The sequence below is a fragment of the Arvicanthis niloticus genome, chromosome 18, assembly GCF_011762505.2.
Source record: "Arvicanthis niloticus isolate mArvNil1 chromosome 18, mArvNil1.pat.X, whole genome shotgun sequence".
In the NCBI taxonomy this organism is placed as follows: Eukaryota; Metazoa; Chordata; class Mammalia; order Rodentia; family Muridae; genus Arvicanthis; species Arvicanthis niloticus.
The window spans coordinates 45,872,912-45,892,903 of NC_047675.1; the positions used below are offsets into that span (position 1 = coordinate 45,872,912).

Below are 19,992 nucleotides of genomic sequence, written 5' to 3' on the forward strand. Positions count from 1 at the left end.
AGCAATGGTGTAGGCAGCCCAAAACTTCACTCGCAGGCCAGAGGAAAGAAAGCGGAGGTTGGTGTGCACTTAAGACATTCCCTAGGACCAAGTGGGGGAGAAGGACCCCGGGGGCCAGCACAGGACAGGACCATGTAGGTGGCACCCTGGATAGCTGCAGTGGAGGTTTGGGTGGTAGGTGAGGTGAACCCTGGTCTAGCAAAGTGATGTAGCCAGCTGAGGATTTTTTCCCTTCCCTTCTCCCTCTTGCTCTGGTCCCCGGTGGCTATGGCTCCCGCTTGCTTCCACCCAAAGTTCGTTTTGTCTGTTTATTATACGTAAGTACACTGTAGCTGTCTCCAGACACCCATGAGGGCATCAGATCTCATTACGGGTGGTTGTGAGCCACCAATGACCTCCAGAAGCGCAGTCAGTACTCTTACATGCTGAGCCATCTCGTCAACCCTTCTTTTGGTTTTTCGAGACAGGGTGTCTCTGTGTAGCCCTGGTTGTCCTGGAACTCGCTCTGGAGACCATGCTGGCCTCCAACTCACAGAGATCAGCCTGCCTCTGCCTCCCAAGTGCTGGGATTAAAGGCAGGCGCCACCACCACCACTACCAGTTACAGGGATCTAGAAAGTGTGACTCTCAAGCAGATTGAATCCAGGAGTCTGAGGACAGCTGGCTAGGAGTGTCCAGGGGTAAAAGACAGAGGACATGGTGACCTGACCAAGGAAAGCTAGGTCCTGCTTAGCCATAGACCCTTCATCTTAAGCAAGTCTAAGCTGCACAGTGAAGGTGTGTACTATGGAAGAAAGGGACACAGGCAGCCAGTCCCAAGCTAACAAGAAGCAAAGGGATGCTGCCACCCATGATCTCCTCCATAGCCTCCTAGACTTTCTAGAAAGCCACTGAGCTGTTAAGAGACTGGCCCTTGCTTCCTCTCCCACAGCCCAGACTGCCTGTCCTTCTGATCTAAGCAGCCACAGGGCTGTGGGGTCGCCACGCATTCCCTTTAGAGTCTTTGTCCTCGGTCTCAAACAGAGTCATAGCCTAGTGCCTCAGGCTCAGAGCTGCACTGGGGGCCATGGCATCTTCCCCAGGGTGACATGGGGACATCACCCCCAAGGCAGTGCTGATGAAGAAGCCATTTTGAATTCCTTCTCATGCAAAGAGGGTTTTTTTTCTTCCCTTTTTCTTCTTTAAAATACGTGTATGTAAGAACTTGTAGAGGCCAGAGAAGGGTGTCCAGCCTCCTGGGGCCAGATTTAATATGGCCATGAGCCACCTTATGTAAATGCTGGGACCCAAGCTTGGGTCCTCTGTAGCAGCAAGCACCATTAGCCACTGAGCCTTCCCTCCAGCCCCAGAAAGATTGTGAAAATTAAGTTGAAAGGCCTTGGGCATAGTACATTGCTATCCCAGCCCTTGGGAGGGGAAAGAATGACTGAGGCCAAGACCAATTTGTTCAATTTAGGGAGACTCTGTGTCTCAAAAACTGGATGCCTGAGGCTCTTAGGAGAGAGTTTGTTTGTTTGGGTTGGGTTTTTTTTTTTTTTTTTTTTGAGACAGAATCTCTCTATGTAGCTCTTGCTGTTCTTGAACTTATGTAGATCAGGCTGGCTCCAAGCTCTGAGAAAACCATCTGCCTCTGCCTCCCCACTGCTGATTTGCTCCGGTTTGAGACAGACTCCGTCGGCAGTCTAACTGCAGAGGCACAGTGATACCTGCCTGTTGTAGCCCTCAGCAGCGCCTGTGCTCGGTGTCAGCTTTATTTTAAAGCATATTTTTAAAATCCCCCAAATTAAGAGAAAGTTAAGAGGTCTTAAGGTAAAATCCTAGCCAAGCAACAACTACCCAGATGCCCAGGTCCCCTCACAGGCACACAGCAGGTCCTGGAGATCAAGGCAGGCCACCCAGGAAAAAGAGGGCTGCAGGAGGGTGACAACTGTGGACGGCTTACTTTATTTCATATAAAATCACACTGAGGAATTGAAAAGTCAAGTATACTCAGCTTGGATTCACCGCCACAGACTCCACACTGGAGGGTGAGACCGCCAGAGCCTACATGCCCAGACACGTGTGCAAAGGAACGCAGAGACAATCTGAGGCCACGATGTGGGCCCCGTAGTTTGCTCACTGCATGAGGGCTAGGCTCAGGTCCCTGGGGTTCACCTCAGTAGCATAGGAGCCCAGATGAGGGCAGGGCACAAGCGACTGACACAGAACAGTCATGGTGTCCCGGGGACAGAAAGGCAGCTGGTCCCAGAAGGGAAACACTGGTGCCTGCGTGGAGCAGACTCTCAGAAGTCCCCAGCCTTTGTCAGACTGCTCTCACCAGAGCATGGGAACAAGCAGCGTTTAAGGCAAGCCCCTGAGGGGAGCTGTCTGTGTACTGAGGAACTCTAGGACACACCAAGGCTCCACTGACTGCAGGCCATGGGTAGAGGAATAGTCACCTGTCACCACTCTGACAGCTCAGGCTGTCACCGGGCTCTCTCACCCTGCAGCACCTGCCCAAAGGGGCCCAAGGTGGCTTGCTTCTCCTGCTGAGCCCCCATCGCCACTGCCCCACAGTGCTGGGCCTCAGCATGGGGCTACCACTTCCCTTGTTGAGAGACTGCTGCAGTTGCTAGTTTGGCTGGAACAACAAAACCTCAGCTCCACGCCCTCAGACACTAAAGTTTCAGTGAAATAAAAGCAGGAGGCCGGGCCTGTGCGCAGGCATGCCTGTTCTTTGGATCTGGACACTGTAGGATACATTCATAATAGGCAACCAAGGGGCAGCAGTGCGTCCCACTTCCCTGAAACAGTGGAGTCTGAAAGACAGCTTGTCTACCACATACGTGCCTGAACAACACTGCTGATTCTGACACATGCTCACACACACACCACACAGACACACGGATGAGCGCACACAGACTTGCTGCAAGGGTCAAAGGACGCCCGTTCTGGGACAGCAGGGAGTGTTCCGGAAGCCGCTTCCAGTGCTCAGTGCTAGGTGTCAGAGCCCTCCAGAGTCTCTGTGGAAACCCCTTCCAGTCAGGGGGTGCTGGCGATGGGCTGGCCAGCAGGACTCCCAGTAGCTGCTGTGCTGGCTTTCTTCATGACTGAGAAGCAACTCCACCCATGGGTGTTCATGGCCCTCATGACATCCCAAGGGTCACAATGGTGAGAGGATGGCCTCCCGGGACCACATGCTTCTCCTGGCAGTACACACAGGAAGTGACAAGTGCCTGTGGACCAAGGTCCAAGAGGCTGCTCATGGCCCATCGGCTGCCAGCTCCATCGGCCCACAAGGCTGCTGTGCTTGCAGGCCACCGAGCACGGATGTCTGCAGACATTCCTGCCTGAAGGCTCATACAGAGAACTCGGGGCCTCCTTTGCGGGTCCTCATCTGCAGCCGCCTGAATCGGAAGCCAACAAAGGGGTTCATCCAGAGGAGGGAGGGGGGGCCCCCGAAGACAGACTTCATCCCTTCCCACCGCAGCCTTCGCTCCCATGTGGGCTTCTCGCTCTTCAGCCTCTCAATCTCCTGGAAGCAGAAGAAACCAGAGTAGAAGTGAGAAGAGACCCAAAGACAGCACACGGCGGGCTGCACACAGAGGGCTGCAAGCTTCCAGAGCCTGTGTGGAGCTGGGCACTCCTCCCTGTCTCACACACAGCCAAGCTGCAGCCACCCACATGGATCGCCTCAAAGCCAACCTGGCTGTGGCTCCTGAGGCACAGTGGCCTCCAGATGGGACCAACACTTTGCTTGAGTTCCTAGTTGAGCTGTATTTAGGCAGCACCTTCTCCAGGCCTGCAAGAGTAGGAAGGCCTTCACAGTTCTGAGACCTACTGAGTTCTGACCAGGAGCCTGCCTGGTTTTACCGACTTAAACCAATCTTGGGCCCAGAAACTATGCTGCCCCAATAGAGAGAGTAGCAAACACAGGCCTGTGGGCCCAAGGTCGGAGAAGCCACATGTACATGCGGGCTGTTGCCACATGTGACAGTGACCCATGCCGCCCCCTGCACACACAGGACAAGACTCACCGTTTCATCATTGCATATTGAGTGGATCTGGGTGCCGAACATGACCGCGGTGAATGTGAAGAACAGCAGACCCTCAAGGCACAGGAAGACCAACAGGATTACAGTTATGGGAGGAGAGAAGTCACTGCACTCTGGGGAGGAGAAGGAGGGGTTCAGTGTACAGCCGCCTCACTCTACAAGGGCCCTATGCACGTGCCCTAGAAGGAGTGTGCCGCTCCAGCACAAGGCCCACTGGTGCTAAGAAGTTGGCATACAGCCCTGCCTGGCACACAGCCTCACCATCCTTGCCAGTCGGCAATCTCACCTCCCCTGAAGTGTCTTACTGCACTGGGGACTATACCCAGGGCTTTACAATGCCAGGCAAGCATTGGCTTTCTCCCACTGTGTAACCCAGCCCTCTTTTTACTTTGATAGGGTCTCACTAAGTTGCCTGGCTAGCTTTGAACTTGTGACCCTCCTGCTTCAGCCACCTGAGCAGCTGTGCATGGGCCCCCTGACGTATGCAACTGAAAGGACCCTCCTGTGTCTACACTGTATGGCTACATGGGACACTCTACACTAGAGGCACTGTCACACGAGTTCAGCCCCCCCTTGCCTCTCTGTAGCTACCAACAAATGCCTGTCTAGACTACACCTGTCTGGATGTTCCATCAGGCCATGCCAAGGCAGCTGTGAATGGTGATCAACTAAGCTAGCCAGAAAGCAAATACAAGGCAGGTGGCAACAGTGGCAACCCTGCCCACCTCTAGTGTCAAAAGTCTGCAAGTACCTCAAATGATTATCACAAGTCAGCCATGTACTGAGGGTGGCGTCAGCCATGAGCAGGCCGGCAGGGGTGAAGCTGCCACAGTTTGATCTTAAGAAATGTTAACTCTTTACTGGCACGGTGGCTTATCCCTGTTACCCCAACAATTGGGAAGCTGAGAAGAGTCATCCCTGAGTTCAAGGCCAACCCGGACTACAAAGTGAGACCCTATTTCAAAAAAAAAAAAAAAAAATCAAAAAATAGAAAAGCCCAAAAAACCTAAAAGCCAAGCAAGCCAACCTTAGGCTATTAGAGTAAGGCCTCTCCCCTCCTTCCACCTCAACCCCCATCCAGGAGCCCAGCTCCCCCTCGGGGCCTTCCCCACACTGCAGCACTTTCAGAAATGACAGTCTTCGTTACCTGTCCACTGCCCTCGGACGCAGGAGATGAACTGAAGCCCACAGAGAATCAGAGCATGGACTGAAGACAGAGCTATGTACATCTAGAAGGAGGGAGACGGGTTAGCCGTTTCCAACAAGCTGTTATCTTATGAGCAGAAGCTGGCCATGCTCACACCCCCACCCCCGGGGAGAGCAGTGGCTCTGATCACAGTGGAGCGAGCCCAACAGCTGCATGGCAAAATAAGCAGAGGGGAAGTGAGCTGTGCGCCTGAGGGAGGCCCTGTGTATGACAATGGTGACAGATGGACAGGCAAACCTAGAGCCAACAGGTGATGTAATACACGTGGTATAGTCACCCTGGACTGTGCTCTGCATGTGCTAATACAGGCATTAGCTGTGGCTAAACACCACCCTCAACTCCAGCAGGTTCAGCTCTCAGAAGCTCCAGATCAATGCAGTCTCCAGAGAACATGTGCACTCACGGTGAAGAGCACGAAGAACCTCTGATTCTTCTCTCCTACGCAGTTGTTCACCCACGGGCAGTGATGGTCCATCTTTCTGATGCATCTCTTGCAAATACTACAACAGAGAGCACACTTCTTAATACCTGTGTTCTGGGAACACCAGTGACACCAAATGAAATCCAAGGTGGGACAGGCTGGGGGACATCTCTGCACAACACTTATGATAAGTCTCTATGCAGCACAAGCTGGCATCAAACTCATGACAATTCTCCTGCGTTGGCCTTCTCAGTGCTAGGATTGCAAGCATGCGTTGCACCTTTTCCTACTGGTTCTTTCCTGTTCTTACCTAACTTCCCTGTGTTTTGAAACAGTTTCCATCACTGACTGCATCCAGTGAGTACTTGGCCCCTCCAGACTCCGTAACTACACCACCATCAGACCTAGGTTTGTTTTGCATGTCTCCCAATGCACCTGCCAACCCAAAGCTTCCAAGCCACTCCCAGCTCATCTCCAGTGGATGTGAAAAGTAGGTCCCTGCCACAGCAGCTCTCTGTCCATGCACACTGCAGTGACTCCGGCACCTGCAGAGCTATGAGGAGACCACTCCAAGGATCTGTGCTGACAGCCAGACACCCTCCTCGGCCACCCCCAGCCCAAGGCCATTGCTCCATCTCTAGGCCACCTGGGGGCTAGCTGAGAAGATAGACTCTTCCCACATTTTCTCTGCAGCCCTACTGCAGGTGACAAAGCTCTACTGTGCTGTTTTTTCCTCCCTGTAGACCACTGAATAGTCCTGCACATCATTGCTCCTCCTGGAAAGTTCAACCCATCAGAAGGAAGAGAACTTCCAGGGGCGGTCACACTCCATCTCTGTGCACACACAGGGACTCAGTCCAAGGACAGGGAAGCCCAAGAGACTTCCAGGAATAAACAAGTATCCCAGGTCACCCACACCTAACATCAGCACCCCAAGAACAGCAGCCTGTCCAAAATCCATCCTGGCACAGCTGGGAAATGAGACTGCAGCAAAGGCCAGTGGAGGCCCAGGAGAGGCTGACATTCACAAGGCCCCTGTCTGTGGGCTGGACCATTGCTCCGATTTCTCACTAACCAGCGTCAGTCACAAAGTATGCCTCCAGGAGCCTGCATTTGGTTGGCAGATCCTGCCACACACGAGGGCAGCAAGCATAGAGAGGCTTCATTCTCTGGCTACAAAGTCATGTGCCAGGCCAGGAAAACAAGCGGACACCTTGTTGCTTCCTGACGGCTGTCCAGCTCATCTCCTTCACTGTCTGAAAACTCCCATGGGAATCCAGGTGCTACCTGGGCTCTGCTGAGGACAGGGGCCAAACCTGCAGTGGTGGGCATACCTGCAGTGGTGGGCATACCTGCAGTGGTGGGCATACCTGCAGTGGTGGGCATACCTGCAATGGTGGGCATACCTGCAGTGGTGGGCATACCTGCAGTGGTGGGCATACCTGCAGTGGTGGGCATACCTGCAGTGGTGGGCATACCTGCAGTGGTGGGCATACCTGCAATGGTGGGCATACCTGCAGTGGTGGGCACGCTCTGGCTTGATGCAGCAACACTTGGGACACTTGTAGATCACCTCGCCCGGCTTCAGCTGCAAGCTCTCCATGTACTCCTTCGTGGCGTTGCCTTTGGGGACAGCTCCCTGTGCACACAGATTGAGTTCAGGTTGGGTAAAAGGGAGGCAGAAAACAAAACAAGGCTCGACCCATAATTCTAACAATCTAGAAGCAGCAGGCCAGCCTGATCTACCAAGTGAGTTCCAGGCTAGTCAGAGTTCCACTGGACTACCCACAATAAGAGATCTATAAAATGTGCCCATAATCCCAGCACTGGGAAGGCAGATGCAGGAGGATGGCTGAGTTTGAGGCTAGCCTGGGCTACACAGGAAATCTGTTTCAGGAAAACAATAGGCTCCTGAAACCTGAGAGTGCAGCGTTTGAGGAAGGTCATAGGGCCCACAGGCAACCCAGGTACTGGCAGACACTGCACCACAGGATGAGCTCTACAACGGCTCTGGTCCCTTGTGTAGGCTAGCCAAGGCCACTGTGAGTCAGGAGAAGAAGCAAAGGTTACACTGTGGATTGTAACACAGCAGGTAGGCAGCCTGAGGCAGGGCAGCCTTGCCTCCATCTTAGAAGACAACCTAAGCTTACAGCAGTGGTTTTCAACCTTCCTAATGCTGTGACCCTTACCTGGCAGACACAAGGACAGTTTGCACAGACCAGGAATCCATGCCAGGGTCCCAGTTAGTGCTATAAAGAAGCTGAGAACTTTCTTAGAATCAACACATGTGCCTCATGTGTCTGCACTGGCTGCCTGGAGGGACAGCTCTCACATGGCCTTCAATTGCCCTTGCCAGGAGGAAGCCCTGGCCATCTCCCCTGGTTCTGGGGCAACTACAAAAAGGGTGTCTCAAATTTCTGAGAAACAGCTACCCCTGATCTGGAAGCTCTAAGTTGGCCTTCATTACATCAGGACCTGAAGAACTGAAGTACGGGCCTGCCTCTACTCACAACCAGAGAAGAGCCCAGCACACTGTTCATGCGTGTGCACATCTGTGCCCATGCTGTGTTGTGTGTGTGAAGAGCTCAGCACACTGTTCACAGTTCATGCGTGTGCACATCTGTGCCCATGCTGTGTTGTGTGTGTGCTGCTCCTTCACGGCATCAGGACATGAATGCTCTAATAGAGACACTGGTACCCACCGGGTCAGTGAGCATGGTCCTCAGGTGGGAGGACAGCGCGAGCACCGCCAAGCAGTTGAAGAGGACCCCGTTCACCACGGAGTACCAGAAGTCTTTGGAAGGCAGTAGCATGACGAAGGTCACCACGAAGTCTGCATAGACGACGAGAAGCCATGTCATGACAGCACAGACCATGCCACAGCCATCTCGGATGAACCACACCCTGTCTGCCATGTCAGCCTCGGAGGACGAGGAGGATGCAGAGTCGTAATTGTCATTGTCAGTCAGGAGAGGATGGTGCTCAGTGTCCCGGAGCCTGTGTCCTGATGGCTGCATGACTCCCTGACACACCCTGCGGAGGGGCGAGAGTCGGTGAGGCTCCTGGGCAAAACCACACATACACATACACACTGACCATGAAGAGCCACGTGTGTCGTCAGCTCAGACATCGAGCAGAAAATATAAGCACCAAACTAGCCAAGGGCTCGGCCACCGCTGTCCTCACCACTGCCCTGCTGTGAGGCCCAGTGAGTCCCCACACTGTGGGGTTTGCCTGTGCATGCAAAGTGTCACCTACCACAAAGAGATAAGCAAAGGCACAAGTTGTACAGAATCACAGCACACATCCCAGCTTGCTGGACACTGCTGTCCCCGGTGACCTGGCCTGCTGTGCTCTGGACAGGGTTCTTGACCCCTTCCACAACAGGGAAGAAGCATGGTCAGACAGCATCCTGCCCTCCTCTTTCAGGGGCTCACCAGGCTGAGATCCCCCTGGCTTCCCTCCACCGCTTCAGCTTCCTCTCCCCCCCAGGCTAAGGCAGGTGTGTGACTGCTTCTGTGGAGGGCTCCCTCCTTGCCTCTAGATTCTGCAATCATGGGCCAGTTCTAGCATTTCATTTTTAATCTTGTAAAGTCTCCTCTGTTTATTAATCCATTTTTATTTCCAGACTTTCCCATCCTTCCTGTGGTCTCTCACTGCCAAGAAGACATAGGTCAGAGAAACTAAAGAGCCAGGCTCTTGAGTAGAACTGCTCTCTGCGGCGCCAGGCCTGCCGGGCCTGTCCTTCTCTTAACGTGTTTGCTAAGGGCAGGAACTCTCATGGCAGGCACAGGGAAGGAGGCAGAGTCGGGCTGTGTCTTGGACTTGTTACATGGAGAAGAAACACTGTGAGGCAGCAGGGTGGACTGACCCTCCAGAGCAGCCCAAGATCCACATCACGGGTATGACTTCCGTTTCCTTTGTTTTTCTGAGACAAGGTCTTCTGTAGCTCAGGCTGTCCTTACGCTCCTGGCCCCAGCCCCTACCCACCAAGTACTAGGAAGACAAGCATGTGTGGAACACTGGCGTATTAGTCAGAGTTCTCTAGAGTCACAGAACGTATGGAATGTCTCTATATATTACGGGAATCTGTAATGACTTACAGTCTGTAGTCCAACTAACCCAACAACAGGCAGATATGAATGGGAAGTCCAAGAATCTAGAATTTGCTCAGTCCCACGAGGCTGGGTATTTCAGCTGGTCTTCTGTCTAAGCTGGAATCCTGAAGAAGTAGGTTCCAACAGATGTGCTGGCCAGTAAGTGCAAGTAGGCAGAAAAGAAGCTTTCCTTCTTCCATAGTCCTTATGTAGGCCCCAGCAGAAGGTGTGGCCCGAACTAAAGGGGTGGATCACAGGCCTGGATCTAAACTGTTCTTTACTTGGCACTTGCTCTGACCCAGGCTGGCTTTGAACTCAGAGATCTGCTTGCTTCTGTCTCCTGGAATTAAAGGCATGTATTTCCTGGGCCTAAGCTTCATGATCCGGATGAAAAGCCAACATCTTCCAGCCTCAAGGTCTGGATCACAGATGTGCCCTCCATTTCTGGATTGTAGTTCATTCCAGATACAGTCAAGTTGACAACTGGGAACAGCCATCACAACTGGTGTCTGTGAGGTGACAGAATCTTCCATGTCCATCAAGTTAGTGGGGCCTCCCTGCTCCTGAGACTGCACTCTGCACTGTGAGTACAGCACAGCTCCTGGGTCATCATAGGGTCTCTATCTGTCTTGCTGACAGCTCATCTGCAGCCTTCCTCTTCTCTGGCACTGTGTCCTGTGGTACTGGGCAAAGGCTAAGGACTCAATCAGGAGACTCCTCCCTGGGACAAAGGCAAACAGACAGGTGGAAAGGGAGGCCTCAGCCTGCAGCTGCCCCTGGGCTTGAATACACACACCTTACCTGTCACACGGCCCACAGCTGCATCACAGTGGGCTGGACTGGTGGCTTGTGCGACAAACAGGATGGTCAGTTCAAAGTCAGTCTGAGCTGGAGAGAGAACCGTCATGCACTGGCTACACTCACCTTACAAGTCTGAGCTGGAGAGAGACCCTGTCATGCACTGGCCACACTCACCTTACAAGCTGCCTCTAAGCATCATGGGAGCACTTGTGCCTCTTTTTCAGGACCATGAGCCACATGCTGTCCTGTGTGATATGGCCTGCAAGACAAGAAATCCGACGACAGGTTACTTGCTGTGTGACAGGGCAGCACATGGCATGGAGGCTGGAGATGCCCGGATACCACACACACACAGCCTACAGCAGCACTGTGGCTCCACACTTGGGGCTGTCCACAACAACGAAATCACTGGCCTTCAGAGTTCTTATCACTAGCAAATTATCAACTCTGGAAACAAAATTCTTGATTTCATTATTTATGATTTTGAGATAACTCATGGGCTCAAACTATGAAACCATAACAGCTAGGACCAGGGCACATACTACGACAGCCAACCATGGCTGAGTGACATGGGCACATGAACTTATCAAAGTTCACTAAGTAGCCACTGTGGTGACACCTGGCTGTATCCCCAGTACTCAGGAGGCCAAGACAGGAGGACTGCCTCAAGTCTGAGGTCAGCCTGGGCTACATAGTGAGACTATACCTAAAAGAAACTCATTAGGTTGTTTTAATAAGTATGCGTTTGCCTGTGCCCCTGTGAGCCGCCCATGAGAAATGGAGAGAGCTAACACGCCGGCTGCAGGGCATGTTAGCATGTTTCTCTGCGGCTCTGGGGCAGAGCCGCAGAGAAAAGCTTCAGTAGACATGCATCCTGATCAGTGCATCGTGAGCCAAGGCTGCCTCCCATTTACTTGACTGACTTCCACCTCTGTGGTCATGTGCACACAAACAGAAGGAACTCAAGAATCGGTATCTTTTGGTGATGGGTTCCACTAAGGACCAGGGATGTGACATCTAACCCTGGAATGCCCCGAGTGCCTGCCTGGGACCCTGGCCTCACAATGAGCTGATTGCAGAGATGCTGTAGTCACATTAAACCAGTGCCCTACATACAGAAACAAAGCAGACCTCTGTCACAGACAGACGCACCTTATCACCGGGGGCCAAGCACACCCAACTGCCAGCCTCTTTACAAAAGCCCAGAGACGGAAGGCTCAAGACCAGAGCTTCCTCTGCAAGGTTCCCAAAGAATGTGCTGACTGACTGACTCCTAACCAAGAGCAAAGGGATCAGGGAGAGATTATAACAGTTCCTCTGGCTGGGAACCAGAGTGATCAGGAAAGATGACTGGCCACACGGCAGCCCATAGACAAGAAGTGGGAAGGCACAGAACTCAAGGGGAGCTATGAGGGAGGACAGACCTGGGTCCCACTGAGTAGTCTTCGAGTGCCCGGCTCAGGCACCAAAACTCAGGTAGAGGACAGGTGGCTCTGAAGAGGCAGCAAACAAACAATACTTGACATCAAGGCATGGTGGGTCGGCAGGGGAAGACCACCACCCAGGAGAGTCTCCTCTGACCCAAGCAAAGACAAGCAGAAGGAGTGGGGCCTGGGACCACCATGCAGTCACGGGAGAGTAGAACTGCTGGCTGCTAGGGATTGAAGACGGGGGTCACTGACTCTATTAGTCAGGGTTCTCTAGAGTCACGGACTTATGGGTAGTCTCTATATAGTGAGGGAGTTTGTTCATGACTCACAGTCTGTAGTCCAACTCCCCAACAATGTCAGCAGCAGCTGGGAATGGAAGTCCAAGAATCTAGCAGTTGCTCAGTCCCACAAGGCAAGCAGGTGAAGAAGAGTGAGCCTTCCTTCTTCCAATGTCCTTATGTAGGTCTCCAGCAGAAGGTCTGGCCCAGATTAAAGGTGTGCACCAACATGCCTGGATCTGGGACTTGCCTTAGTCTCCTGGGAGTAAAGGCTTGTACAACCTTGCCTGGGCCTAAGCTTTTCATAGCCACTCTGCCTCAAATGAGGATCACAGGTGAGCCTTCCAATCCTGGCTTGTAGTTCATTCCAGATAGAGTCAAGTCGACAACCAGGAATCGCCACCACACTGACCATGGGGTATCTGCAGGGCACGCCCAAAAAGCTACCCAGCAGCCAACCACTGCTGTGACTTAGAGTAAGGGGCCACAGCTCAGCAGCATGGGGAGAAAGTAGACAGGGAAGCGCACCACAAACCCTGGAGAACTGGGGATGTGAACATTCCAGGGAAGCAGCAGGGCAGGGAAGGAACCAGGAGGGCTGAAGCAATGGGCCACCACAGACAAAGCTCGTGGGGCCACCAGGGACCTTGTCCCAGCACTTTCAGCAAACTGCTAAGAGCCTGGGCCACTGACTGCTAAGAAGGTTACAGCTCTTTTCCAGGGCCTCATGCATGCTAGGCAAGAAAAAGGCAAACTTTCACTGCAGTCAAGAGAGAGGCATCTGCGGCTAGAAGGAGAAAAGAAGCTTTGATTTTTTAATCTCTCCAGGGTCCCTCCTTCCTTACTAGCACGAGCACGGAAGACACTCTGATCTCCCTACCTTACGGAAGAGCTTCTCCATGCCCTCCATGCCCGCCATGGCACCTTGCTATGACTATGCCACACTTCACCCAAAAAGACCAGATGCCAAGTAAGCCGACTAAGCCACTGGACTGAGCGTGAGATAAGACTTACCCCAGAGACCTTTTTTTTTTTTGTCCTTGCTTTGAATTTGTCTTATGGCCATCAAAGTGATGCAGGCTCACAACAGTCCTACTTCTGAAGGAAGAGAGCCCACATGTGCAGGCTCAAGGAACGAAGCCACAAAGGAGAGAGAGGATAAGGAAAAGGCAGCTAAGGCAGCCGTTACAGGGTGGGAGCCTTGCCTCACCCTGAGGAAACCTCACATCCACAACTCCCAAATGATCCAAGGCAGCAGTTGCACAGATCTCTGCACAGAGAGTTCACAGTGAGGGTCCTCAATGCTACACGGCAGAAGTCACGATGTATCCTCTAAAAGGTGAGTGGAAAACTGTCTGTCTCCATGCTGCAGCTTGGAAATGATGCATTCCTGGAGACTCCCGAGAACACAGTGTTAAGTGTGCAGAGTGAAAAGGCTCCACACTGAGCCACTGACACAAACTGAGCAAAGCACAAAGCCCAGCTAACTAAACATCAGTGGTTGCACAGGCTGGAGGGTGGGTAGTGTGACAGTCCTCCCTCAGACCAGGATGGTGGCATGTAGCCACAGGATGCTGGGAACTTGCTAAAATCTACGTTGGAGGTGGCAGTGGATGCCTTAATCCCAGCACCCAGGAACAGAGAGAGGATCACTCCAAGTTCAAAACCAATCTAGTCTACATTGTAAGTTTCAGGTCTCATAGAACTGGATGCAAAGAGATCCTTTCTCAAATAAGTAAACCCCAATACAACAGCCTTTGGACACTGGAAGAAGGGTATGAAGAGACGTAGGGTGAGTGGGGACTAAAGCAGCCCGTGCTCGGAGAGGCAGGCTGGGAGGCCAAGTACAGTGAAGTTCGGGGACAGCTGTGGAGCCCAGGAAGAGGAAGAGCAACATGCAGAGACACTACCATGCTCAGAAAGCACCGTAAAGGGCCGGCCACTGTCCAAAGGCCCTGTCAAGGCTCATCAAAGAGGTGGCAGGCTAGCAAAGAGCTAGTGACAGAAACATAGGTGTTAAAGGCAAGACTTAGCCTGGAGTTGCAAAACAGAGTCCAGGAGGGAGAGGCAAAGGCTTAAAACCTGGGCTGCTGAGAACTTGGAGTTGCCCAGGTCCCGAGGAGATCGAGCAGCAGATTCAGAGTGAGGGAAGGTACAAGACTCCTTAAGATGAGGTGGGAATTCTGGGTATTCAGAGGGGACATCATCAGGGGAGCAGACTCCTCCTTGTGGTCAAGTAAACCTATGCCTCCAACAAGCGTCCTGGGCATGGATGGCACCAGCCAAGTGAGACGGGTACCTGAGTCAGGGTGGGGACAACTTCAAAGGGAGACAACCTCAATGTGTGACCTAGAACAGTGCTGGTGGAAGTGCTTCCAAAGTCCCCTTCACTGCAGTGACAGTCACCAGTGTGGGGCTGGCCTCCCACACCACGCTGGTCACCTCTGCATACCCCTTCACTGCAGTGACAGTCACCAGTGTGGGGCTGGCCTCCCACACCACGCTGGTCACCTCTGCACACAAGTCTATTATTCTCTCCTCTAATTACTAAGTCTAAAAACTAGTAACCCTGAAGAAAATATAGACACATCCAACCCAAGTCAAGTGTCAACACATTTGCAAGGGCTATACACTGCAAGCAGTAAGTAGCCCTGTTTAACCTTTCTAGAAGTGTCTTTTAAATACTTAATCACAATAAATCAGCAGGTAGAACACCAGGTCACAAAGGTAGAAGGTAGAGAACACAGGCACAGAAGCAGGAAGCTAGGAGGGGACTCACCTCAGGGGTGGAGCATACCACTGGGCTTTCCCCTCAGCAGCCACACTGGCCCACAGGTCTCCAGCCCAGAAGCACCCAGGATGGGCCTGACTTCTCTCCCTCTGTGTTCTCTCAATTGACCTCCTGGGGACGTTGGGAAAGAGAACTCAACCTAGTAAATAGCCATACCGGTGACATCATCGTCTGGTTAACTGGCTACTAGCAAATTCCATGGCTGGGACATGGGAGCAGAGCCCCACTGTTAAAGTCTCACCCTCTCCATTTCAACAAGCACCGCAGCACCTCCTAGTTACCGAGGTCAAATGCTAAGAACTCAGCTCTGCCAGCCTCTTCCTCCAGCCCCCATGTCTAAGGCAGTGGTAAGTTCTGGGGTCTTGACCTCTAGAACCATCCTAAATCTGACCACATCTCTGCCTGCTCTGCCCTGCCCTGCCCTGCCCTGCCCATGCAGATCCTGGGACTACACTCAGCATGCCTCCAACCAGCCTCCTGTAGACTCAGTGCCTCTACTGACCTAAGTAGCCTGCCCCACTTACGCAAAGTACAATCCTTAAGGATTAATCCCGTGGGCCTGTCAACCACCTGCATAGGAAGGCACCTCTCAGGAAAGCTGTCTGCCACAGACACTTCAGTAGCATAGCATGAGGCTTGCCTAAACACGTGGGTCAGCATGACGGGCTCTCTGGTCATTGTTATCCTGCATTTCCCTCCATAATGGTCCCTTGGGCCCCTGTCCACTCTCACCTTAGAGTGTCCCACACTATGATGTGTCTCACCTGAATTCTTTCCCCAAGGATAACAAGGAGCCCAGAGCAAGATTCCAGTATCAACAGTTATTGTTCAAAACCACAGCTCAGTTCCCCAGATCTAGCGGGCCCAAATCCCTCAGCGCTGCTTTACTGAACTCTCCTCGGGTTGGTCTAGGCTCAGTCCTTCCACCTCTTCCCACAAGGTGCTCATCTGGTAAGCTCCTCCTGGCTTCTGCTTCTTCCAATAAAAATTCACTTTCATTCTCTCTGCCTAGCACAAGTATTCATTCATCAATTTCCAAGCACCCACGATCTTCAAGACTGATTGGATATAGTACTGTTTAAATGATCAGCTGCTGTGCCAATAAGACACAGTACACAGTCTGGATCTCGTTCAAGAAGCAACAGAATTCTACAACATGCATGGAACAGACATGGCACTCAGCAGTAAACGGGGTTCAGAGCGGCAAGACAAGGAATGTTTGCAGACAGCAGCACAAATGGAATGTGGAGACGGAAGAAACCGATGAAGACCTACTGTGCTGCTCGGGCTAGCCTCAGATTCCTGGGCCCATGCAATTCTCTGTCTGATCCAGGACTACAAACATGAAGTACCACAGTTTGCCTACATCAGAGCTTTTAGGTAGAAGGGGACTGAACTGACACAGCTCTCTCACTGTCTCAGTCAGGGTTTCCAATGCTGTGAGCAGACACCATGAGCAAGGCAGCTCTTATAAGGACAACATTTAATTGGGGCTGGCTTACAGGTTCAGAGGTTCAGTCCAGTATCATCAAGGCGGGAACATGGCAGCATCCAGGCAGGCATGGTGCAGGAGGAGCTGAGAGTTCATCTTGTCAGAAGGCAAACAAGAGGAGACTGGCTCCTACATGACTAGGAGGAAGGTCTCAAAACCTACCCCACAGTGACACCCTTCCTTCAACGAAGCCACACCTATTCCAACAAGGCCACACCTCCTAATAGTGCCACTCCCTGAGCCAAGCATATTCAAACCACCACACTCATGATCTGTGTGTCCTCCATAACATAGAGGGGACAGTGACTAGTCAATGGCAAAGCAAAGACTTCCATTTTCAAGCAGGAAGAGTTGAAAAGTCTAACAATGCTTGAGCGAGTTGGCTCTGTGTCTTGGTGTCCATCTGCCTGGAAGGAAGGCAGCCTACTGCACCATTAACCAATCCTGCCTCTGCATCAGAGGAGGCTTGAGTTGGCAATACTCCATACACACTGTCAGACAGCAATGTCAGGGAGCTGGGGCCCCAGGGGAGAATGGCAGAAGCTGGTATTTGAGACTCTCCTGGCTTCTGTTCCTCTCCCCTGACCAAGTTTAATTTGCAGCCTTTTTCTGTAATAAACCAACTAACTGCCATCCCTTTCAGTGAGCTATGAGTCCTTCCTGTGAGCCACGACCGAGCTGGTGGCTTTGGAAAACCCCACCCCAACATGCAGCGTGGACAGTGAGGCTGTTCCTCATAAACGCTGTACCTCAGCAATGCTCACGGAGGACTTCGACTCTCAGCTGCGACAACTGAAGTGTGCCATAGCAAGGTCAGTGTTCACCTGCCCGGAGCTCAGTTTAGGGAATAAGAACTTAACTGACAGTTTTGATTTTATACATTCTGTTCTGTTCTTGTGCTTACAGCATGCTTTAGAAAGTGTATACAGGCTGGAGGTGGCTCAGCGGTTAGGAACACATGCCCTTTTCCCAGAGGACCTGAGTTCAGTTCCCAGCTCAACCACCTGTGGCTCCAGTTCCACAGACTCCAATGTTCTCTTCTGGCCAACATGGGGCAGGTATGTACACAAACACACAAATTTATAAATTAATTAATTAACTAATTAACTAATTCTTTCTTAAAGAATGTTACTGGAGTTTTTTTGTTTTGCTTTGTTTTCCAAGACAGGGTTTCTCTGCATAGCCCTGGCTGTCCTGGAACTCACTCTATAGACCAGGCTGGCCTCGAACTCAGAGATCTGCTTGCCTCTGTCTCCCAAGTGCTGGAATTAAAGTCATGGGCCACCACCAGCCATCACATATGTTGTTGTTATGATCAAAACATTGCTTTTAAGAACTATCCCTCAAAAGCTGGCTTTAGTAAGTCATTACGTACCACTGCCTGTAAGAATACAGAATCCTGCCTATACTTTTGACTGGTCCAAACATTCACTTCACATATACTTTTGAGCAGAGGGTCATCCCATTAACATGGATGCTTTGCTTGAGGTAGGACCACACTTCTGATCCTCTCACCTCTAACTCTAGGATGCTGGGCCATCCCTGCCTACTCTTCCATTCTTTAAAAGGGCCTGGCTTTAAGGCCCGCTGGTTAGCATGGCTATGGAGTTCTAATTGGCTGTTGTTGTCTTGAGACAGGGTTTCTCTGTGTAGTCCTGGCTGTCCTGGAACTCACTAGTAGACCAGCCTGGCCTCGAACTCTAAAGAGATCCACCTGCCTCTGCACCCACTACGTCCAGCTTAGAGTTTTAATTTTTTAATGTATCAACCAACCAACTAAGCCCAGGCACTCAAGAGTCAAGTGTTGTTGATCAAATTCTGAGTGAAATTACCTCTTCATTCCCCCCACTCGCACTCTCAACCCAGAAACCAGTGTGCCTTACCAGCAACTCCCGAAGTACACAGTGAAGTTTCAATACCTCCAACCTATTTATTTTGTGCAACGTTCAAAAACTGAAATGTAGTTAACACTCTCATTAGCCCATTTTGTAAAATATCTCCAAGAACCTTTTTCTTTAATCAATTCTGCAGGGGCAAGTATCACAAGGTATCTCCCCCCTCCACCCTCCCCAAACGTAGCTTTAGGTAAATGAAAGGTATAAACTACTTTGGAAAGATCAGAGTCGTGTGATGGGCAGATTTAAGGAGAAATATAAATGACTTCTCACCCAAGGTGGTAAAATAAACACAAGTGTACGCACTCACTGAGAGGACTGCAGGGCAGACTGTCGCTTGGATTTGGACAGCACCACAGACAACGGTGAAAGCCGCTATAGAGCAGACAGCGGCAACTCTGATTACTCCGATTTAATTGCCACAATAAACTGACTGTTCACGAGCTAATAAAATGTGCCTATTTAATAGCTAGAGGGGACTTTAGTTCTAGAAATGATGACAGCTCAAAAAGTGTTGAACCTTATTGCCCTGAAAGCTGACTTGCTTATCCCAGATGCCCTTCCGGGTAATTACCCTCCTAAAAACACAGCCAGAGGCAGGAGGGAAGAGAAGGAAGACCGACAAAGACTAGAAGAGTCCCGTTAGAGAGAGACAACAGAGGATCGGAGAAGACAGACCTGCGACAAGGCATGACCATAAAAACTTCACAGCTCACAGACAGGTGACAGCACTTTATGACAGCAACCCTGACATTAGCCACAGAAAACGCTTGGCTCCGGAGAGGGCTGTTGCCTGTCCAAGGTCAGGCAAAAGGCTGCAGGTGCAAATGGGGCCCGATTCTGCGGGGTCCGCAGAGAAGACAGGGGACCCCCCGAGGGGCCTGGAGCGCGGAGGCCGCGGGGAGCCGCCTGGGGTCGCGGCCGCCGCTCTCACTGCACTCACCCGAGGCCCGGGCGGGGTCGCCCAGCGCTGAGGCTCCTCGCGGCCGGCGGCTGCAACGGCGCGGGCGGCGACGCATCATGCCGCAGCGCTCATGGCCGGGCCGGGTGGACCCGGATCCGCTCGGTTCCGCTCGGCTCGCTCCGGTCGGGCCGGTGTGCGGGAAGCAGCAGCCAAGCAGAAGGGAGAGCCCGACGCCGAGGCTGAAGAGCCGAGATGAACGACCCCGGAACTGGACCCGGCGAGGTCAGGACGCTGCGCCTGCGCCCTTCCGGCCGCACCGCCCGGGGCTTCCGGGAGGAGGTTCGGGAGGAGGTTACGGCGATCTCATCCAACACCGAGCTTCCAAAAACTCGGCGGTTCTTGGAGAAGAGGTGGCAGCGTTTACGGCAAGGCTACGAAACGGAGATTCCCCGGGAAGGGTGGCCCGGAAGAGAAACTCGGTGCCTACGAGGCGCCGCGAGGGCCACGCCGCGTAGCCATGTGAACTCACCCGATAATGCCTCCCACCCCACCGTAGATGAAGTTAGTGGCGACTAGCCTGTGCCGGGTGAAGGAGGGAGAACTACGGAGATGGAGGATGGAGGTGCGTGGGTGGAAGCAACT

General features: G+C 52.3%; 1 protein-coding gene across 3 annotated transcripts; it reads right to left on the reverse strand.

The window, feature by feature from the left end:
* Positions 1-1,921: 1,921 nt before the first annotated feature.
* Positions 1,922-19,775, reverse strand: Zdhhc7 (zDHHC palmitoyltransferase 7). Of its 3 annotated transcripts, XM_076915966.1 has the most exons (9): positions 19,390-19,775; positions 10,735-10,819; positions 10,561-10,647; positions 8,365-8,695; positions 7,177-7,301; positions 5,645-5,741; positions 5,182-5,263; positions 4,017-4,147; positions 1,922-3,514 (listed from the first exon to the last, which is right to left on the reverse strand). In XM_076915966.1, the coding sequence occupies exons 4-9, from the start codon at positions 8,677-8,679 to the stop codon at positions 3,338-3,340; spliced, it is 927 nt and encodes a 308-aa protein (XP_076772081.1). In that variant the 5' UTR covers positions 8,680-8,695; positions 10,561-10,647; positions 10,735-10,819; positions 19,390-19,775; the 3' UTR covers positions 1,922-3,337. The 3 variants fall into 3 exon arrangements, with proteins under 3 accessions (XP_076772081.1, XP_034378651.1, XP_076772083.1); XM_034522760.2 differs by lacking the exon at positions 10,561-10,647 and having other exon boundaries at positions 19,390-19,774; XM_076915968.1 differs by lacking the exons at positions 7,177-7,301; positions 8,365-8,695; positions 10,561-10,647; positions 10,735-10,819; positions 19,390-19,775 and adding an exon at positions 6,979-7,000.
* Between the last annotated feature and the right edge of the window lie 217 nt (positions 19,776-19,992).